General features: G+C 43.8%; 1 protein-coding gene across 3 annotated transcripts in view; it reads right to left on the bottom strand.

Annotated features, from left to right (window-relative positions):
• SUCO (SUN domain containing ossification factor) overlaps positions 1-23,294 on the bottom strand; it is a 44,233-nt gene that overhangs the window by 5,546 nt on the left and 15,393 nt on the right. Inside the window, exons 4-20 of one of the 3 annotated variants that reach the window (XM_077332291.1) lie at positions 21,728-21,876; positions 19,749-19,889; positions 19,443-19,584; positions 17,383-17,494; positions 15,624-15,748; positions 15,134-15,201; positions 14,832-14,939; positions 13,782-13,887; positions 10,914-10,934; positions 10,644-10,699; positions 10,158-10,249; positions 9,057-9,122; positions 7,981-8,055; positions 7,021-7,105; positions 5,281-6,417; positions 4,506-4,593; positions 1,226-1,330 (exon numbers count right to left, since the gene is read on the bottom strand). In XM_077332291.1, the coding sequence (XP_077188406.1) occupies positions 1,226-1,330; positions 4,506-4,593; positions 5,281-6,417; positions 7,021-7,105; positions 7,981-8,055; positions 9,057-9,122; positions 10,158-10,249; positions 10,644-10,699; positions 10,914-10,934; positions 13,782-13,887; positions 14,832-14,939; positions 15,134-15,201; positions 15,624-15,748; positions 17,383-17,494; positions 19,443-19,584; positions 19,749-19,889; positions 21,728-21,876 (2,676 nt within the window). The remainder of the gene's footprint in view (positions 1-1,225; positions 1,331-4,505; positions 4,594-5,280; positions 6,418-7,020; positions 7,106-7,980; positions 8,056-9,056; positions 9,123-10,157; positions 10,250-10,643; positions 10,700-10,913; positions 10,935-13,781; positions 13,888-14,831; positions 14,940-15,133; positions 15,202-15,623; positions 15,749-17,382; positions 17,495-19,442; positions 19,585-19,748; positions 19,890-21,727; positions 21,877-23,294) is intronic. The other 2 variants (XM_077332292.1, XM_077332293.1) reach the window with 2 other exon arrangements.

Genomic DNA, 23,294 nt, shown 5'->3' with positions numbered 1-23,294 from the left:
TAAGAATGGGCTTTGAAAGCTCCCCCCTTCCCCCCCCCACTGATGGCTTCCCCGGGGGCTTCTGAGCAGGCCTGCTTGGTGGCCCCCGGGGAAGCCATCCCTGTCCCCCCCCCCCTTGGCGGCGAGGCCAGGAGCTGGACCGACTGCCGACTTACGGTGGTCGATCCTGCTTCTGGATAGAGCTCTGGGTTTTGCAGGCGAGGGCCCTATCAGAAGGCGCTTCACCTTGCTGTCCGTCCGGGTAAGGGGCCAATTGGAAGGTGCTTTGCGCCTTCTGATTGGCCCCTCACCCGGACCGGCCTCGCCTACTCTCCGCCCACTTACCCCTTAACGCATCATGAAGGAGGAATGATAAAGCAAAAGCGAAGACAGACAAATACAATCTGCCAATTGCTTACAGTCTTGTTTTACAAAGGTAAGTAATGGCTTGCAAATGCTCAGGCAAATTATAAGCACAGGAATCCTCAAGTACCAAATCAACAGAGGAACTACAAAACACATTTTATTTAAACTATATATCCATGCTTATCTAGTGACAGACAACCCATGCAAATGATATTTCTGCAACAGATTGCCCTGCTGCACACGAGCAAATGATATGAGGGAGGAGGTTTGGCAGAATCCAGCAGCCTGAACTGCACAAATTTTATCCAGAGACCAGCACCCATCAGCAGGAAGCTGCAGCTCTTTCCCTGAAGATACCACTGCTCCTCCTAAGGAGGAAATTCTCTAAGTACATCGCTATGTACTTTAGCCTTGCAAGTTGTAGTTCTACAAAAATGCTATTAATTATTACTTATTTGCTGCCTGGCTTTCAACAGCTTCTGATATCTACAAGTCTGCATAAGCAGTAGGCAAAGGTAGTGTGTTCTGGGCAGAGCTCATTGGTAGAAAGTCAGGCCCCCAAGGGACAGTGACATGAAGAGTTAGTGCAGAAAAAAATTCAGGCGTATTGCATATGAACTGTATATTGCTCTGGAGAACAAGCTAATATATTAGTAGATTGGGATTATTTCTATTTGGTCGCCAAACTGTTTGTGACCTGGAGCCATACGGCTCAATGTGAGTGAAGCCTGTGTATAGTACCAGCCCCTTCCTCAACAAAATTAAGTACCTTACAATAAACACAGAATTATTTAGACTGCAAACAAAAAAAAATGGCCAGAGTTTTAGTTTAGTATCTCATCTCGTAAAATATAAAGCTTTTCCCCTTGAGTGTTTTTACCTCTATTTTTAGTTCAGCCACAGTTGATGACAGATTGGAAACTAGCTGTGTCATATTGGTGAGCTGTGCCTGGAGAAGTTGAATGGCCTCTGTCTGCTTCAGATCCTAGATGAAGAAAATAAAATAAATATCCTCCCCCTTTCAATCTAACTAGGTACGATGCTTTCTAGGTAGCATAGTGATGTTGCCCTTATAGCCAGGATGGACCACGGACAAAATGAGCTACACAAACTAGAGCCAAAAGGAGGAATTATAGCTAGAAACGTAGAAACAAAATGAAGTAGAGGCTACTTCTCAGACGGCTTTAATAGCTACTAACTCTTAAAGTTTTGCTAAGAGGAGCAACACCCACTATTCTACACCTGGAAAGGGATGTAAAATCTCAGATCCATTTTCTCCCCACCCACCGGCCAAAGACAAGTTCATAGCTCTTTGGTATCTTTGCTAAACTTTTGGCTGTGCCTAATTTTGAAACCTCAGGGTGGACGGGAAAGGCTTCCAACATGTCAAGCAGGGGAAACTTAAATCACTCTTCTCACAATGGCAAGTAAACTACTTGCATAGTCTATTCAGGATACAGAAAAATTGTCCCGTTTTATATTTTTCATCAGGCTGCTGAGCTGAAGACAGGGCCCCAAATCTACAAGATGCTACAGCAGAGGCAGTCACAGTGAGCTGGGTCCAAGGGAGACACATCCTTTCTTTTTCCAACTTAAGAAAGTTAGACTAAATTAAACTGCGGCCATGTGGGGAAAAGCCTATTTTCTTCTTAAAACTGTTCTTTAAAATTTGGCTCAAGAACAGGCCAACACCGTATGAAGCAAGCTGTAAAACAGGGTTGCACTTTTGAAACTTATGACTTGCTAGTCTTTGACCATATAATAAACATCTACCTGCACTTAACTGCAACTGTTGTTCATTGAGGTGTCTTCGGTACAGGTACATACTGGGACTGTGCTTGTGCAGGCCAGCCACTGGAACTCTGTTACACCTGCTGTAGTATTTCCACCACTCGAAAGGGGGCCCCTTCCCTTGCAGTGCTCATTAGAGGCTGTTTTCCCGCCTAACAGTTAAGTGCTCTGTAGGGAGGAGCTCCCTTGTTTCCTCAGCCCTCGTCAGCTGCCATGAGTGTCATAAATGTAACTGCATCCTATGAACTCGTAGCAAGATAGGAGGGAGGTAATGAGTGCCTGCACTGAAAACATCTGAACACTGGAAGGACAGTTCTGAGCAAGTTGGAAACCAGAAATTGCCTCAGGTAAAAAATGTAAACTGGATCTCAGAACTACATGCTAGCCTGGAACTTAATAAATGGAAGGTTAGCTGTCAAAACTGCCAGCTCTTCCACTTTCCTGGCTCATGTGACTGCCACCAGATATTTGATCCTGAAAGAGTCCCAAGCTACCACAGGCCTTACAGTATGGATTAGATTAATGTGATTTGGGAGAGAACCACTGACAGGGACCACTGCAGCAGTAGTTTGGGAGTGGTCTGCTGATTCACATTCAGTGGGAGTGTCTGGGTGATGTCACTTTTGGTGACATTGCCTTCTGGGGACATGACAGGAAGGTGTGGCTTGCTGACATCTCTGGGGTTTTGTGAAACCTGAAGAATGTTTCAGGGGTTTCTCAATGGTAGAAAGTTTGAGGAAGTCTGCCCTTTAGGATAGGGAAGGCAATTATACCAGGCAACTCTGCATAAAGATTCCCTAAGTACTTGTCTCAAAGTCTTGGGTTGCTGGAGGTCATCTCTACTTCCAACAATTTGTCCATTTGCATCATTTACTCTGTATAGAGCTTCAGTTCTTCATTGGGTGACACTGTATCAGGATCAGTGCCCTCAGAGAAAGGGTCCAATGGTAATTCTGAGCCTAGTCTAAAAGGGAGTCAGCCCTCAAAGTCTGCTCTTCCTTGGAATCTGAGTGCTCCATAAGGAGTTGAGGAGAGACTGCAGGAGGATACCAAACTAGCAGACCTAAAGCATCACAGTTCCATGAAAAGGGGTGCCTTGGTTCTGAAGGTGCTTTCTGTGATTACCAGTTGTTCCATTCTTGAGGTATCAGAGAAGAAAAATAATAAGGGTAACCTTTCCAAGGAGATGGAGGCATAGAACTCAGTCATGGTGCTAGGGAGGATTATCCAGATGGTTGATTAGCTGCTGGAACCACCAGTGCGTCTGGAGAGGTTCTATTCCTCCTGAGAATGAATGAACCAGGGAGGAATGTGGAGGAGGCATGTGGAGAAGACTCCCCACCATTCCATCAGAACACAAGCTGATTCAATAGAAAATGAAGAGTTCATTTATTCTGGGAACATTTAAGAATGATGTTTCTCCTTTTGGAATTGGCCTTCGTAGGCACGGATTCTGACATGCGGTGTTCAGCCGAACAAACAAGGCAACTGGACTTGATGCTTCTGTTCTGCCCCTGGAACTGAGATACTCAGTGGTGGCAGTTCAAGTTGGGCAGTTCTAACAGGGCCAAATGCTTTCACTGTCATGCTCTTAAAGCAAGAGGGCACTTTCTCCCATGAGCTTGTTGCTTGATTGGAGTGGGCTTTTGGGGTAAATTGGAGGCAGCTCTTGTACATGGCTGTATTATGGGACACCCAATCAGAAAAGGCAGAGAAGATGTTCACCTGAACAGATCATTTTTGTACCGTGTTGGGTACATTTTTTTAAACTTAAACTTTCTGCAACATATTCCAAAGGTGGGAGTGAGCCCAGGAACAAAGAAACTCTGAAAAAAAATCTCCAAGATACCCAGAGCTGAAGAAAAGATGTCCTCACAATGACTCAGGGAAGAAAGGACTGAGGAAAAGGGGACCATCAGGCAGGAAAACAACCTCTAATGAGCTCTGGAGAGGAAGGGTTGTCCTTGGAGTGGGATAAATACTACCGTAGCTGTAAGAGAGCCTCTGGTGGCTGGCCTGTGCAATCACAGCCCCAATGTAAGTGCAGAGAAGACTGAAGACGACCCTTATTTTTGATTGAAACAAAGGCCACTAGCAGTAAGAGAAAAGCATCTGCAATTACAGATGCTGCAGAAGTGTTCTTGAGCAGCAAAGCAAAACAAAACTCTCACAAACACTTTGAATTACAGAAGCAATGAACACAGTCCAAATTAAACATGCGCTGCTTATAAGCCTGCATGAACTCAAGCAGCAATTAAGCAGAAAGCCTGCAAGTTTCGCTTGATTTCTTGGCCATGCGCCTCTCTTTGTCCTTGTGATGTTTAGTGGCCTCTAAGCCAAGGAAACAGAGGGAAGCAAAGTAAACGTACCTGCTGTTCTGCCAGGCGTGAAGTGTTCTGAAGTTTTATTATCGTTTTATTAAAAGCCTTCTGCATTTCATCCATTTGCTTGCGGTATCTACAAAGCAAAGTCACACACAAATCTCAGAGGTATTGTCATCTCTGTAACAAGGTCATTTCTCCCTCATTGTGTTTTGAGTAGATGAGTGAGAACAAAATCTCTTGACATGGATGACCTTTCAATTGATGTCCATGGGTCCCTGACTCCCCCCTTCTCGCCTCATCAAAATACAACTTTAAGAGGAAAAATCTGGTCCCCAAATTAATCCAGTATAATTTATTTCTCTTCATGTACAGGCACCATGCTGCAAAGCAGAATTCAACAGCTTGGGGCACATGTAGAAGGAATTTTGCGGCAAAAGCTGAGCTTCTGTGTCTTCAAATCTACATGAGCACATCTGACATATCTTAATTTTATTTATGACATTTTTAGGCTGCCCCCAATCCAAGATGGCCTTGAGATGGCTTACATCAGGATATTATTAAACAAGCCAATATAAAACATTTAAAACGGTATATTAAAAACAACATTTTAGAAGATCTTACTCTTAGCTATGTAATGTTATAGCCCATTGAAGGTATCAAAGCATCTAAGGTATCCAAACAGTATGTTCATTCTGAACACATTTCCTCCTAGAGATTTCTGATAGGAAAGCAGGCTCAAATTACTTTCTCATAGATTCGTTCCTCAACCAGCTTTGTAAAATGGACTAGAACTGAGAGCAGACTCTGCTTTGAGGCTTACCTTTGGCTAAGTTCTTCCAAATAGCGGCTGCTGAGAGACATGTTGACTTCCAGGGCTTTAATGCGATTGTTGAGCCTCATGAAGACAGACTCTTTCTGGTTGGATCCATGAACAAGGTTCCCATTAGCATAACTCAGGTCTGTAGAGTTCTGAAGTTCAGCATAGAAGTCTGTAGCGGTCCGTGGCGATCCGCCAGAAACAGGAATCGGGAGAAATGGTTCCTCGACCACAGTGTCATCGTCTTTTATGTCCAGAGATGAAGACAACTCTACAGCGGGTGGCGCCCCTGGTTTTTCTGTTTCCAAGGAATCCTCCTTTGTTTCCCCATCGCTGTTTTCTACGGCTCCGGTGCATTCCGACTGTGTAACAGTCTCTGTCGGCTTCGAGGCTGTTTCAGTAGTGGTCCTCTCTTCTCCAGTCTCTTTGACTTCAGCTACAACACTGGTTCCAGGCAGTTTTTCTGTAACAGACCCGACGACTTCATCTCTTTCAGCAGATATCTCCTCCTGGGGCAAAACCTCTGGAGTTTCCGACATAGCTTCATGGTTTGTGGGCTCGGAGGACACATCCGTTGTAGACTGTGACTTGGCCCCTGTGGTGACATCCAAGAGGATGGACTGAGAGACTGTCTGGGGATGACTGGGTTCCAGTTCAAAAGTCCCCTCGGTCTGATTCATCACAGGCTCAGTGGACGCACTGCTAAGGATGCTGACAACGGTTTCAGATGGCTCTGGAATAAGGGTGTCCAGTTTGTCTGGAAGAGGTTCGTGTACCGACGTATACAATGATGTGGTTGAAACTAGCTGGGGCTGGAAAACGGCAGAGAAGGATTTTCCCCAACTGGTATCTTTTTTGCTGTGGTAGCGATGCAGCGCCCCAATGGACGAACAGCGTTTGTACAGATATTCCGAAAAGGTGGAAAGGCAACAGACGGTCATCAACTCGTAGCAATAGATCTGCGTTTCCAATTCAAACCACGACATTTCTTCTTCTTGATCATCGCTGGGTAGCAGGGTCACGGTGGACTGACTCGCTTCCTCTTCGTATTCTTGGACGAGCTGAACAATTGGGCTGTCTTTCGTCGCATCTACGATTACCGATTCCTTCTCGGTTTGTGGTATCTCTGAAGGAACAAGCCTATAAACAGGTTGAAGATGAAAGTCAAAAGTTAGACTTGGCCAACTCTGATGTACCTACGGGTCCTGAGATACTCAGGAGAATGGCGGACACGCACACACACAAACAAATCCTGATTCCCATCTTAGGCATGCAGAAACTCATCTTGCAAACTTAGGGATTACCAAGAATTTGGAGCCAGGCCCTGAATCCAAAGAGACCACTGAGGGTCACTCAGGCTGCATTTTAAATATGCCTGGGATTGTTGCTTTGGGCAATCTGATGGATAAGGAAATGAATCAAAATCACATAAGGGGTGGTTTAAAGTACTCTAGTATTATAGAGCTTGACTATGTGGGGAAAAGGAAAATCCATTCCATTAAATCATTCAATTACTGGTTTAGAGGCCAAGGAAACTCAGCTCAGGTTAAAAGACATGGGGGATGGCAAGATGAGAGAGAAATCATGTGGAGGAGGTGACTGAGAGGTAGGGCAATGCTTTTTCTTGCACAGTTTTAGTAGGAGCTTCTACTGAACTGAAATGCACTGCAATCCATCCAGGCTCTGAGATAAGGCAGGCGGAAAATGCCAAATACGTGATTATACATGCAAAGAGTGACTTACTCCAGAGAAGGAGTGGTAGTTGGCTCCAGAAGACTGGGTACCACCATGGAACTGGCAGTTTTATTTTCAGGGACACTTTCATTTCCTATTTCAAATAAGAGAGTACTGTTAATGCAGGATATCCTAACGGGTATAGAAACAGCACACAAAAAAACAACACACTCTGCTCTGGTTCAGCCTCACTTGAGTACTGTGTTCAGTTTTGGGCACCACAGTTGAAGAAGGATGTTGACAAACTGGAGCGTGTCCAGAAGAGGGCAACAAAGATGGTGAGGGGTTTGGAGACCAAGACATACACAGCTGCCTGAGCATCACTTCCTCCAACTGAGAAACAATCCCGAGATATTGGGAAGTGATAAGTTACCGTGAAGCGATGGAAAAGCATCCTGGTCCGTATGCCAAGAGTTTGTAATCTTGGCATTCAGAGAATTGATGCTGCTTGGCACAGATTTATTTTGAGCCTCCCGAAGTCCACAATTTTCTACAGAGCAAGGTAGTGGGACTTAAGACTGACCAGATATTAGCAACCTTTTCTGTAGTGAAAGTTTGGGAATTTCAACCTGCTTGAGCATTACCGGTCAATACACTGGGTAAGTATTGTCCACTGACTTCCTGACTGTAGTCTAGTTTTGCCCAGTATTTCATGAGGTTAAAAAACGCCATCCTGTAAATGGCATGGGTTGGGTGGCATGCGCTAGCAAGCCTGATTTTGGTTCTTTTTAGACTTAATATGAAACAACACAATTAACTGATTTTAGTAATTAGCACAACGATCAAATAGCAATCCGGCTGAGGAATAAGAACATTTCCCTACTGTTATTCTTTTAAGACTACTTCACCCAATGTATCACTTGATCAAACGAAAACTAAAGAAGCAAAGAGAAATCCTCAACCATATGAGAAAAGCCACCATCTCATCTTTAAAATGTATGTACGGTCAACCACACAGCACTGAGTTACCTTGATCAGTAGAATGCTCCTCAGATTTTGCTCCAAGTATATTAGCAGCAATGTTCACCATATTTAAAATGGCATCTAATAAAAACAAAAATAGCCATGAAGGAAGTTATTCACATCATTATCCTGACGTGACTGACGAGGGTTAGGTGGATGAGCTCTGCTTCGGATACCAAACTGAGATACAAGAATGGGCCAGCAGGGGGTTACATTCCAGCGCATTCCCTACTTTCCGATCAATAGACTATTTGCCAGTTTTTTGCTTACGGTTAAGGTTTTTCTTTATAAGATAATTTCAAGCTGCTGCCTGCACTGAGATGTGCCTAAAGTGGGACTGGGCACCCACTACCTTTCAAGAATAACTGGCTTATGGGGTTCAGTAATCATACAGGCAGACCACTCGGCCAAATACGTCATGCCTGTTCCTATCCCAGTGATAGGAAGATACATCTCTCAATGCTTGTACTTCCAAAGAGATCACTGCGGTAGTAACAGAAGAAATCTGGAGGGACAAGATGGTGTGGCAACAGAACGCAACCACCTTCGTTTTTTCAGTGTACCTGAGGGACCACCTTTCTGCCTACACTCCTCAAAGAGCCTTACGCTCCGCCACTGCCAACTGGCTGGTAATCCCTGTTCCCAAAGAAGCTCGCTTGACCTCAACCAGGGCCAGAGCCTTCTCCACCCTGGCCCCCCACGTGGTGGAATGAGCTCCCAGAAGACATCAGGGCCCTAACGGAACTGGAGCAAAAGGAAGCTCTTCCGCCAAGCATTTCGTTGAGGTCGATTGCCATGGGCCCCCAAGCCCCCTTTCCATATATCTCTTTGTGGGAATTGACCAGCTATGGGTCCATCAGTATGCTTCACTGTGAACTGCTGTTCTATCGTTCAAGTGTACTATTTGTTCTACTGTTATTACCGTTATTATTACCATGGCTACCCATTTCCCTGTATTGTTCTATGTTTCATGTAAGTTGTCCTGAGCCTCAGGGGAGGGCGGTATAGAAATGTAATGAACAAACAAACAAATAATAAAATGGTGTGAGGTGCTTTTCAGTGGTGCTAATGACTGTACTCACTTGTGGCAGAGCCAATTATATTCTTTGAAGACTTTTCTTCACCCGCATTGTAGTCCAAAGGATAATCTGTTTAAAACAGAAAGAAACATGCTCTTAATGGCAACTGACAGTTTGGCAGTTCCTACATAGTCTGACTAAGGGGCACTTGCTGGGAATCAGTTCACTGGGACAAGATGCTGCAATGTTTTCACAGTCTTACCAAACCCAAACAGCCAAAGATCAATACAGGAGTTGATAGATAAAACTATAAGCTCCGGCATAAGGCCATACCGAGGTCTCTTTCTCTTCTGGATGGAGGGCAGTGTTGTGCCACAGCTAAAACCCACCGAGGTGGGATATCATGCATCACTGCAGGAGCCCATCTGGCACAGCCTTGTTTATGACTGCTCTCAGAAGGGCTGTGAATTTCAATCCAAAATTGCAAACTGGGTTGTTTTCTCCTCGCTTCGCTGCCTCTTGGGCCTCACTGAGGCCCTAACCAAATCATGATCGAGGTGCAGAACTCTTAAATATAAGCTGGCATCCAAAGGTACAGGAAAGGAAGCCTAAAAATAGCTTAGCAGTTTGGGGCAACACCTAGCACCTTTGGGGAACGCCTAGGACTTTTCTCCCTATATAGTATAATGCCTGGAAACTGGTTGCACAAGATCTTGCTCAAGCAGAAATGCAAGTGAGGATACATTAAGTCTGACTATGTGCTGTTCTAATTTCCACTTGTGCAAGAGCTCTAAGCACCAGCTTAAATTTTGTGTTGGATTGCACCCCAAAAGACTCCTGGCCACGTAACCTAGACCACACTTTTTCAACCAGGGTTTCATGAAACCCTGAGGTTTCTTGACAGCCCTGGAAAGGTTTCTCACTGGTAAAAAAGTTGAGAAAGCCTGCCCTAGACTATATTCCTACAGTGTCAAACACATCCCAGTCCTGAATACTTTCCTCAGGTTCCCATCTTTCATCCACACTGCCTACCTATTTTACTAAGCTTCTTTTGGCCACCTGTATTCTGCTTTATCCCATTACTTTACATTAAAAACCCATCCCAAAGAACCTGCAGCTCTTCTTGACAAGAATAACTAATCCGTGTCTCACTGATTTACATACCATAATCTTCATCAAAAAGCTCAGGTCTTTCAGACTGGTACTGAGAGTCAGCTATTTCTTCATATTCTTCAACCATACTAGTACCAAACACTCTGCGGGGGGAAAAACACAATTTTAATTACGTTGCAAAAAGATGTGATAAATCATATTCCACAAATAATATTCAATGAAAGATTTTAGGCTGAGTGATCTACAAACTGATATCTTTGGTCAAAATTTACCCATGCCTAAAAACAAAAAAGATATTTCTCAAGCATTCAAGGTTTAAGTGCCTACAAAAGTCTGCCTTGTTTCCAGCTTTTCACATTAAGCCTTATGCTGAAAACTTTCTATGGAAAGTCAGTAAAATTCTCAAGTCTTCTGCTATTGAAAGGAATGATGAATAATGGCAGCTTTAAACGGTTCTGGTTCAGCACAAGGCAACCTAATTTTAAGCATCTCCAAGCAACGAACCAACCTTTGCTTCAGCATTTCCCAGAAGATTACCTTATAAGGCTCAAAGGGCAGAAGTGTTCCGATCCAAAATGTGACACCAGCTCCACCTGAAATGCAAAAGACATTTAATAAAATACCCCAGGAAGCACCAGAACAGTCCCTGTTCTATATATATTTTAAATCAAGACGGAAAATGAAATTTGCACAACCCGTTGTGCAAAAGATTGTCGCGAGGCTGAACTCTTGAGCCATGCACTAGTGTGCTCAGCCGCAGAAGGTACCCAAGCCCTAGGCCGTCAATGTTATTAAGAGGTTGCTAACCTTTATGTACTTGATGAACATCTGAAGCAAGAGAGGAAAAAAGAAAAAAAATTGTCAGTAGACTGTATGCATGCCACAAGCAATAGCATTACCCCCTCGCGTAATTAAGGCCTATCAGTATAGCCATTTTTCTCTGGCTCCCCAGAGCCCTCCCCTCCCAAGTCAAACGCCCCCCCCCCCCGCCCCCGCCAGCTACAAAGGATAAAAGTCAAGAAAAAGAGAAAGACACGTATCACAGCCTACAGCGACATGCAAAGCTAAATGACTCCAGCTTCTCACTACAGAATCAAGAACTGACATGCACCGAAAGGGATTAGTTAAAAAACACGTCCCGCCCCACCCCCTGGCCCCCCAACAGCGGCATTCATTTCAGATGGCTAATAAGGAATTTGTTTTTATTATCTAACAGAAACACCCTTCTAAGCCCACAGATTTCAACGGCTATACATGGGTGTAACTATTAGGGACTGAAATCTACAGTAAGCTGAAGAAATAAACAAACAAAACTGGCAGGCTTTTGGGCGAGGGATGAGAAAAGAAGCCTCTAGCACATATTAATTTCATTTATATCCAACTTTCTCTCCAAAGAGGCTTATATCCTTAACCCGCTTCTCTATTTTATCCTCACAACAACCCTATAAGGCAGGTTAAGGCCATGTGACCAATTCCAACTTGCATGGGTAAGTAGAGATCCACCCTGGATCTCCCAGATCCAGGTCCATACCCCATGGCTGACCCCTATGCTGACAAAATGCAGAATCGGGGTGGGCCCAGAGAGGTTAGTGGTCTCTTAAATAATGAAGGGACATTGATACCTGCATTTTCAATTTCACCAGACAGAAAAATAGCCTGATGAGGACTGAAATGGGAGATCATTGGGAAATCAGGTGACATTTCCAAATTGTTGGGCATCATCTGCATGCAAGATTCTTTACTGCTCCCCCCGCCAAAGTGGTCCATGTCAATGAGTGGGTAGGGCAATGAAAAAAGGATAACCCATGGTATGTTAAACTCTTCAGTCATGTTTCCTTCTCTCTGCTGACACATTTATTCCAATCCACTCTTAATTTTTGGACATGCAACTCTACATGTCTGTTATAACCTAAACTAAACTTCATATGCTTGGTATGAACCTCAACTAAGCTGATTACTGGAATGTCAAATTTGTTTTAAGTATCTAATGTCTCAGACTGCATATAAAGCTAGTTTCCCAGTGGGCACATTTTAGTGCTTTGAACTGCTATTGGTAAAGTTCTTAATTACAGCTATTGCAACTAATTTTGGGGACACCCCTTCCTCTTTATAAACTAAACTCTTCAGATTCACAACCATTACGAACAATCTTGGCACTGGGATTCTTGTACTTTTTCCCCTTCTTGGTATCACGTACAAAGTCCCACTTAAGACTAGGTATGCAATGTATTTACTACAACTACTCAACATGAACAAACGTCTTTTTAATAACCAGATATATCAAGGCTTGCTGATTTAAGACTTTACACATAATACCCAAGATCCATTTCAATATTAAGGCATCTTTCTGTCTTAACAATATCTATTATTTGCTGTGTCAAAATGTTAGCAAACATTTCAGATCTTGATTTAACTGACTTATATGGTATCAATATGTCTTATCCCGCTTCTGGAAAAAGCTTCCCCCCACATTTGGGCAATGAATACATGCCAAAACAGGATTTCATGCTGGTGATGAACACTTAAAAAAATTATTCTTAAGTTTTGTGATGAGTCCATTCAGATCTGGTGCTTTACACCTTTTAATTTTAGTATTATTTCTCTCATGCTGAATGAACAATTCCACCACTCCTAACTGCAGACTCTGATGTGTCCACTACAGTTTCCCAGCTCTTGTGTGGAGCAACAGAGTAACAAGACAGCTCCATTCTGTGAAGGGGCCTCCATTCAGCATTGGTAAGATGCAACACAAAGCTTGAGAATTAATCGCTATGGTGCACAGGGTTCTTAAAACCCTTGTACTACACAGAAAGATAAGCTGTTCAAAGTTGCATGATGCTACCATACAAGGCAACCTGTGTGACAGCATACCAAAACTGCTGGACCTCTCAGAGGGAAATAATTCTCAAGCTGCACTCATGCATGCACCATCTGAATCGTACGTTATTGGGCGGGGGTTGTTTGGTAAGTGAATTAGACCCTGCTGTGGTAAACATGAGTCCACTTATGCAGGAGGAAATCTTTTTGTTTTTGCTTTTAAGGGTCTATTTATTTATTTGATTTTATGCCGCCCTTCCATATGGCTCAAGGCGGTTTACATCACGGGGGGGGGGGGGAATACATAGAACAAACTAACATATAATATAGTCAAATACAACAACAATAATCTAACGGTGGTTCTAAATAATACAATTTCAGTGACCTTAAACAACAACAATATAACAAGAACAGTAATTTAGCGAAGGTCCCTGCAGAGGTCAGACTGGTTCAGGCCATGGAGGGGATGTCTGAGGGGGACCTGTGGTCTGTCTCAGGCAAATGCCTGGTGGAGGAGCTCCCTTTTGCAGGCCCTGTGGAACTGTGGGAGTTTGGGCAGGGCCCTGATCTCTTCAGGGAGCTCATTCCAGCAGGTGGGGGCCAGGACTGAAAAAGCTCTGGCTCTCGTTGAGGACCGATGTGCTTCTTTGGGACCAGGGATCACCAGCCAGTTGGTGGTGCCTGAGTGTAATGCTCTTTTGGGGGGTATAGGTGGAGAGATGTTGTCTCAGGCACACTGGGCCCAGACAACTCCTGCTTAACTTTGCTAGAACAGAATACCAGGGCAACCCGATAAGATATTATGAATCCACTGACCATTCAGGAATTTAGGCTGAGATCGTGACAAGCCGAAATTACCTTGACATATTTTGCATACATCTGTTCATCCAGAGGGAAACTCTGGACGTTCCTCTCATCTCGAGCATGGAAAGTGCCCAGCTTGACCCACTTATTTGTTGGGTATCTAGAAAATAAAACATGCTTGTGTTAAAAACGAGGACAGCAACATCTCAGCTAGTTCAGAGGAATGCTGTCTCCCACTTCAGGTAATAGCATCCAGGTGGGCCAAACTTAAAAATAAGTTAAGCCTGTAATTACCTATTCCCAGACCATACCTCCACCCATCATATTCTTCCCCACCCGTTAGATTTGGCAGGGTACTCTGGTGGCATGGAAGAAAAGGTTGAGGACAAATTGCAAGGATCAGGAGGAGGCCGTTTCAATAGGTCACCCTGTCCTCAACCCTAGGCCTGGTGAAAGAGTGCCACCTTGCAAGTCCTGTGAAACTGTAATAGCTCCATCAGGGGTCTGGTCTCAGGTGGTAACTCATTCCACCAGGTTGGAGCCAGAGCTCCAGGTCCTGGTCGAGGCCAGGCAGATGCCTTTGGACCCAGGGACTACCAAAAGCTTTTCTGACAGTTCAAAAAGATTATCTATGGAAACTGATTAATTGAACAACCTCAAGTACCTCCAGCTCATACAAATTCTACACTGGAGCCAACCACCCTACTTAGAATTCATACCACCAAAACTGCTGGTTGTAAAGGCTAATTTGGTGGTATGAATTCTAAGGCCAAGTATTACATCTTTCTGGCAAAGAAAATTGCACCTCAGGCAGATACACTAAATATGACGCTTCATAACATGCCACACTATTTTGTATGACACTAAAGCCGCATACTGCATGTGCTGGTAACACAGCATGAAAGCTCTAAGTCACTATAACAGAATCTGACATTCATGAGCACAATCCAAATCCAAACATTTCTTCACATGCTGCAATGTTTTGTATGACACTAGAACAGGATGCTGGATAAGCCTGCAAAGGGCAGGGAAACTATGAAATCCCTTCAACAGAAGTGATTGTCTGGCCATTGCAGAAAGATCAAATTCAGGCAAGTGCCATACCTGTCACTGATAGACACTAAGAAGTCCTTGGGAGTGGATGAGAATAACTCATGGTTGGCAATGTCCAGCTGCTTCACCTGAATTGGCTCACACAGCTCCACAACAAACCTTCAAGACAGTAGTAAAATCAGAGTCAAGGCAGGGGGCAAGTTCCAAAATCTTTTGCACTATACCATTACCATGGAAACTAAATTTTAAAATGTCGAAAATCACTCTCATCAACTATTATACATGTAAACCCAGATGCGATACGCCTATTTATAACCCACACCTAATTCCAGCCCAGAAGTCTTTAAACTTACCATATTTTAGTACTGCAGGGATTCAGCATGTAGAGGTCCATATTTTCCATTAGTATAGCTGATGTACTCTACATAAAAAATAAGAAGAGTTGGTTCTTATATGCCGCTTTTCTCTGCCCAAAGGAGTCTCAAAGTGACTTACATTCACCTTCCTTTTCCTCTCCCCACAACAGACACCCTGTGAAGGAGGTGAGGCTAAGAAAGTCCTGATATTACTAACTACATTCTGTAGCATCAAGTCTCTTCCTTTTCTAATACTTTCTTGCTATATCACTGTTGCTTTAGAAATCGCAAAGCAAAGAGCAGCTTTCGAAGAGACAGCTTTCAGTGAAGACTGTTTAAAAAGTGTACAGACACTGCATAGAGTGGAACTATCAGAACACTTGCACACACTCCCAAAAGTTCAAAGCAGCAATAAGTTTATTCAAGAAATCCAATAAGTAGAAAAATCTGACAGTGTTCCAGAGTGGTTTTGAAATAACGAGATTACCTTTGCTTCTGGGTTAGCTGCCAATATTTTGGCCCCACACTCCACGGAAGCATAATTATTTCGGTTTTTCTGGACCTTTTTTGTGGGATGTTGACCTCCATTGGAGGATGGATGCATTGCCTGACCTGCAAACAAGAGAGAACAGAATGGAAAATTGTTCACAAGTCTTTACCAAGCCAGTACATGATCCTACTTTCCAACTGAAAGCAATTTCTGTGAAGCAAGTTGCATGCTCCAACTAAAACAAGGCAAGCCACAGTGAGTACAAAGAACCCTTTTATTGGGAATTCTACTTATGGGTACTTTCGCATTTACCGTCACATTTTAGAAACTGGTAGGAGTGTCACCTTGTAGCCCCAGGCAAGTCCAATGCCAGCCTGGAAGCTAAGCAGGGTTGCCCCTGCTTAGTATTTGGATGGAAGACCTCCAAGTATTTGGGTGGTAGTTCCTCCAAAGAACACTAGGGATGATGACGTGGAGGCAAGCAATGGCAAGCCACCTCTAAACATCTCAGAGCTACACTGAACACACCACACGTTAAATAATAAATAAGTACTCAGGCTTTAAATTCACTAAGGGAACCCCATGTGCCCACTTTAGAACTCTCTCAAAGGCCTGTTTGGAACAGAGACAAACCCTATTACATGAACAGATCTGGGAAAATCTCAGGCTGATGTATTCCTTCCTCTCGTCATATGTAGCCAATGAAAAACCTGCACAGCAAACAAATGACTTTGATCCTAAGCAACTTCTCCTCAGGAGTGAATGCTTTTGAAAAGTGGGAACTGGGATTTTTGCTGATCCACCCCCACTGATCCATCAGGACATAATACTGGGCCACACAAAAGATTGCAGAGGAAGGCAGCAAAGTTCTATAGAAAAGCTCCACTCATGCGGTCAGTGGCAGAGAATTCAGGGATTCAGCATGTAGAGGTCCATATTTCCCATTAGTATAGCTGACGTACTCTACATAAAAAATAAGAGTTGGTTCTTATATGCCGCTTTTCCCTACCTGAAGGAGGCTCAAAGCAACTTACAGTCGCCTTCTCTTTCCTCTCCCCACAACAGACTCCCTGTAAGGTAGGTGGGGCTGAGAGAGCCCGGATATCACTGCTTGGTCAGAACAGCTTTATCAGTGCTGTGGCAAGCCCAATGTCACCCAGCTGACCGCATGTGGGGGAACATGGAATCAAACCTGGCTTGCCAGATCAGAAGTCCATGCTGCTAACCACTTCACCAAGCTGGCTCTTAGAATCATAGATTGGAAGGGGACAGCCTAAAGCATCCAGGTGATGTGTCTGTCCAGACGCTCCTTGAAGACCACCAGTGAGCTATCGATTTCCTAGTCTTCCAAGGCCTTTTAGAAAACGTTAATCGGAAAATTAGGAAAGTGGTAGCTTGCTCAGAGGTGCCCTGATGTAACTGGGAGAGTGCGGACTTCTAATCTGGCAAGCCAGGTTCGATTCTGCACTCCTCCACATGCGGCCAAGCTGGGTGACCTTGGGCTCGCCACAGCACTGAGAAAGCTGTTCTGACTGAGCAGTGATATCTGGGCTCTCTCAGCCTCACCTCCCTCACAGGGTGTCTGTTGTGGGGAGAGGAAAGGGAAGGCGACTGCAAGCCGCTTTGAGCCTCTTCTTCTTTTATAGGAAACTCATGGAATCCTTACTAAAGTCAGAACACCAAGCTGACATGAAATCATTGGATACACAAAGGAAAAAATCTGCTCGAAGTCTGTCTGAAAAGAATGTGAGCTCACTTTTTTCTTTTTCTACTTCCATCACCTGCTTCTTCCATTCATCAAAAGTAGGAATATCTCCTGGGTCCTTTGGAGTTATCACAGAAGTTGGATCAATTTCTCCCACTTTTCTCTGCACAAGAAGACAAAAGGGCAAGGATTATTACTTGAAGATAGAGACAGTATGTCTCTATAGAGACATTATGTAGGCACTGAATAAATAGGGACAGTATGTAGGCACAGTATATAGAGATAGTATTTAGGCACTGAATTGTGTCCTATTCTGCTCACTATAAGCCTTAAGAGTTCGTGTAGCATATCAAATGTAGGCTTAATGGTAGGTTGCCAGTTCTGTTGAAGCATTGTGTTTTATAAGCTACAATGCAAACATAATTGCCTTTAAACAACTGGAAGGTTTTCTGTTTCTGTTGACTGAACCCAGGCATTCAGATCTACTCAAGCAAAAAATAAACATGAAAATATCTTCCCAGTATTTTTCAGGTTTATTTCAGCATTCCAAATGTATCAAGGTTTTCTCAGTAAAACAAAAAAAAAAGTTTCAAGACAATCCTGGATATATTTGGGAATTACCTGTAGCCATGAGAACAGGAAGAGGAAGGAACAGACTGCTCCCATCTCTCAGCTGTCTGTTGGGCTCCTGCAATCCCTTTGAATTTTAAAGAGGTTGCAGAAGACAGAGAGCTCCCTGCCACCCCAGCTGGGGCTGGCTCCTCTTGCAACTTGGTTTCAACTGACCTGTAAGAGAAGCCAGCTGAGGACTGGTGGGGGCAGTAGGGGCTGAGCGCTCTGTGCCATCTTGGCTGGGGCTGGCTTTTCTTGAAGCCCAGGATCAGGTGTGCCTGTGGACAGTATAAGCACCGCTTCCTGTTGTGCAATCCCACCACCACCTCCTAAGGTCTATTGGGGACCCCCCTCCAAAAAAAACCCCTGGGATTTCAAATAAGTAAATAAATAAATCCCAGATCCAAATATTGCACTGGTATCAGGGAAACTATGGTTGGGAAGCCTAGCTGTGTACATGCCCACCTGGGCCCCTCCCCGTTCACAACCCCTCCAGGCCCATCATTGGCCATTTTGGGAGGGTGGTGGTGGATTGACATGACCATATATGGTCATATCACCCAATACATGTTTAACAAATTAAAAAAATATATTAAAAATTAACTAACTCCCACCCATTCAGGAAAACCTTCCAGGGCCGTCAAGAAATCCCAGGGGCTCATGAAGCCCCAAGTTGAGAAAGCCTGATCTATTGACTGACAACGTGACGGATAAAAAAGGTAAAATCAGTATCAAATTATTTATTGTATTTATAATGCTACTGATTTTTCTGCATTTACAGTTTGGAACAACAATGAAATGGGAAATCAAGTTTCCAAGTTAGTATTAAAGGGATTTCAAATACTAGAATAATCTGCTGGCAGGGTTTTTTTTTTAATTGGAATACAGCAAATGAAAGGGAGCTACGACAGATGGAACGGATTAATTTCCCTGCTGAATGCAACTGTGTATAGCCATGCTGGCTCAAAGAACAATCCCAGGACGGAAAGGCATGCAGCCTCTTGTATTAGGCAGATCTGAACTGAACAAAGGGTTTGACCCAGCAGTCACCAACAATTCTTTCCACGGCCACAAAAAATCAACTTCTGCATACAAAGGACTTATTTAAACCTATTTAAACTAACAGGGATGTGGATCACAGGTTACAGTGAGCAAGGGGAGAGAAAAAGTTTGCCCTCTCTCTGTCCTGGAAGTGCAACACTGTCAACAGAAGAGAAAGGAGGAGGTGATTTTGCTCTCTCCTTACTGTAGCCTCCTGACTTGCATGACTGCATGCGGGCTGCACAATCCCAAGAGTCAACTTCTCTGTGAGTTGGAAAGAGCTAGTAGGGGAAATGATCTGCATCTCTCAGTGCTTCCCACTGATGGATCCCTGGATCCAAGCTGGTGAGGTTCCTTGCTTACTTCAGACAGATGCTTGAGCTGAATTTAGAACTGGGATTGGCAATATACTGTTAAAATTCCTGTGCAAGGCAAACGCTGTTGATTATAGTACTTACATCCCCTCTTAAGTTACCCGAAGCATTCAATGCCGACTTTGGATCCGTCTTCTGTTCTGCAGCAAGCTTCGGTTCAAATTCCGAGTTAGTCATTTTCCCCTTGGTACGTGAGGAGACGTTTTCTATGTGTTGACCTACAAGGCTGAAAAAGTGCAAACATTAAAAGCTCGTCTGAACACACAGCCATAAATATTCTTAGACGACAAACGAAGACCCGGACGCCCCAAACGAGGAACACAACGGCAGCCGTCACAAAGTTAGAAAAGCATCAACAAAGAGCTGCCCCTTAGCTATTCCAATACTCACCTCTCTGGCGAAGCCACCAGAGAGGAAGGCTCACTCGGGGCGTCAGCCTCAAGTCCCCCACCAATATCGCAGTTAGGTTCTGCTTGTTCAACTTCAGCAGAGCTGACGACGAGGTTATCAGCACTGGAATTTTCTATTGCACTGAAAGGAAACAAACAACATGTCTTTACCACCTTGACCTCCTGGTCAAGAGATACCACACCCATCCTAGAGCTCTGCAAAGGTATATTCAAAGCTATTTTTGTTTGGTAAAAGGCCCTAGTATCAATGCTTTCTTAATAGGTGCCCTCCCTGCCTCTGGCTGATACACAAAGCCTGAAAGGGGGCCAAAATCATTTCTACCTGAAACTGAAAAAATGTCCAGGTTGGCAGGGGTAATTGAGCTTTAAAACACACACAGAACCAAGGGGTAAGAGTAAGATCTTAGAAGCTGGCATTTGCCACTATGGGGTGCAGGGGTCTGCTGCTGGGCAATAGTACTTTGATAGCAGTGGTTTTGCTGTCTCTGCAGAAATGCCCCCTCCCCCTCAATTTCTACTCCAGAGATTTTCTGATGTGAACTGGATCCTGTTTGTTTGGTGATGCCACAGTGACAGTGGCCAGCTGCTGAGCTGGCCTTGCAAAAATGCCCCCTTGGCTTTCATTGCCAAGATTCTCTGGGACATTCTGCTAGGGTTGTATTGCCTAGTTATTTTTCCCCTATAGGAAAAGGAGGATGGGGCATCTTCTTTGGGTGTTCAGAGGACCCGTGGTCCAATCTTTTTGAAATCTGGGGACTCTTTTGAGGAAAGGCTCCAGCAGCTACACTGCAAATCTAGTTTCTCTACTTCAACTCCTGCCCCCAGCAGACCACTGAACAGAGAGACTGGCTACATTTCCCATAGACTTGAATGGCTGCATAGGTTATAATGGAGGTGGATTGATTTGGGAAACACAAATCTTTCCAAATCTCTATACTTATAATGGGATTTGGCTGAGTCAGTATATACCCAAATCAATTCGGGCCAGACTGACCCAAATGGTTTAGAAACCCGGAATTTTTGTGTGGGTGCACAATCCCACCCTGTTGCCCTCCTCTGAACTCTGCAATGCTCTTTTGGAGTTACAATGACCAGAACTGTATGCAGTATTCCAAATGAAGCAGCACCATAGATTTATACAAGGACATTACAACATCAACCTTTTTATTCTCAATCCCTTTCCTAACAATTCCTAATGGAGTTTGCCTTTTTTGTCTCTTCAGCACAATGGCTTGACACTCTTGCTGCGCTATCCACTACGACCCCAAGATCTTTTCCCCTTTCAGCCTCAACAAGTTCAGACCTCATGAGCCTTCCTCCTTCCTGGCTACATCAAGGAGTCCATGTAGCAGTCAAAGTACTAAGCAAAGACAACCCTCTCCTTTCTCCATTCTAAAGTGCTGTGGTCCCCAAGAGAAATCCATTGATCCCTGTGGAAAATGCTCAACTTTGCAGGATTCCAAGTGCAACAGTACTTTATAGCAGTGGCATTATTGTCAATTCAGCAACCTTCAAATAAATGCAGTTTGCCAGCTCACATTTGACATAAGTTGGCCTATTATGAATAAGACAAATGAAATATAAGTGAAAGAGCCAGTATGGCATAGTGTTTAAGAGTGGCAGATTCTGATCTGAAGATCCGGGTTTGATTCCCCACTCTCCATATGCAGCCACCTGGGTAACCTTGTGCTAACCAGTTCTCTTACAGCTGTTCTCGTACAGCAGTTCTATTAGAGTCCTCACAGGGTGTCTGTTATGGTAAGGGGAAGGGAAAGGTGTTTGTAAGCCACTTTGGGGCATGTTGGGTTGTGAAAATTTGGATACAAAAAAAACAGCTCTTCTTCTCCAAACAGTAAATTATCTCCATCTTGTGTTTGTACAAAGAACTCAAGATTAATTGTGCAGTCTACACTGCTCCCACTGTGCATTTAGAAATCAGAAGATAATAGAAATACTTACCTAGGCTGAGAGACTGGCAAAATCTCTGAGGTAGGTGTACTAGAAATCTTCTCGGGGACAGCAGCTACGGTAGAAGAAGCTTCATCTAAATCCACTGAAAGTTGAGTCTCATCTTCAGGCATTCTTGATTCCCCCATCTCCATGATCTGCTTTTGTGGGTTTTTTAAAAAAAGAATTATCACATTTTAGAACTAGTTTTGAAAGTCTGAAAATCTTATGCTGAATACCAAAAACCTTGCATCTACTGAGCCCTTTTTCTGTTGTGGGCACAGTCCTCCGCGCAAGGGCACATTCCTCTAGTGGTAAAATCTTCTGCTCATGCAAGATCAACAGTTTGGATTTAATAGTGTTTCCACAGGCAGAAAGAATACCACCTACAGATCACAACTCCCCCCCCCCAATGTCACCTCAAATACAGCTATTGAGCCACACTCGCAGGGAGAATTTCTTCCACCTGAGGAAATGCTCTGTTGGATCCAAGACCGCATCTTCCAATGAGCCAAGAAACACCACGTGAAACCACCATGCAGCAGAGGGCCACCTTGACTACAGAAGCGGATCATAAGACTTGATGACAGAATGGAAGTGTATCATTTTACCAATATGATCTCATGCCACATGAGATTATAAGAGAGTAGTACAGAGGACTGAAATCTTAACACAGAAGTTCTTAATTATAGTTATATGGGGCTGATCTTCCCTGATACTACAAACCTGAAAGGCTACCAGGAACTGAAGAAAAGAGGAAAAGCTTCTAAATTGGAAAGAGCACTAAAAACCTGCAATGAAATATTTTCTTTGGGAATGAACAAACTGATTAAGACAAGGCTTCATTCACCCAGAATGTGCAAAAGGTTTTACATAAAATCTTCAAATTACAGTATTGGCTAATGCTAGTTCCTACGTGTACTGTAGACATAAAATCAGCATATCTCAAGGATGCCAACAGGCTTTACAAAAGACTAATTTTATTAGTCACCAAGATATTATACTAAATTCTTGAATAATTTATCTTCAACGTTATAAACTGTAACTGTAAATAACAATGCTGTTAGTCGTGTTTCCATCCTGTGAGACTGATTCTGTATAAAGGTAAAGGTATCCCCTGTGCAAGCACCGAGTCATGTCTGACCCTTGGGGTGACGCCCTCCAGCGTTTTCATGGCAGACTCAATACGGGGTGGTTTGCCAGTGCCTTCCCCAGTCATGACCGTTTTACCCCCCAGCAAGCTGGGTACTCATTTTACCGACCTCGGAAGGATGGAAGGCTGAGTCAACCTTGAGCCGGCTGCTGGGATTGAACTCCCAGCCTCATGGGCAAAGCTTTCAGACAGCTGCCTTACCACTCTGCGCCACAAGAAGCTCTTTGATTCTGTATAAAGGCACTCTTTTTTTCATGGCATAATTCATTTCCCGCATTTCCAATGCCCATTTTTTTCCTACACTGCAGGTGGCAAAAACTGTTGATCTGATGAAGGTAGCACAGGATAGAGGTAGTTGGAAGCTGTTACATGCTGGCATTGGATTTGTTCAAAACCAACCAGAGCCGTATGGAATGGCGGTATACA

This window comes from Paroedura picta, chromosome 4 (genome assembly GCF_049243985.1).
Source record: "Paroedura picta isolate Pp20150507F chromosome 4, Ppicta_v3.0, whole genome shotgun sequence".
NCBI lineage: Eukaryota > Metazoa > Chordata > Lepidosauria > Squamata > Gekkonidae > Paroedura > Paroedura picta.
This window is presented reverse-complemented; position numbering and strand designations above follow the sequence as displayed.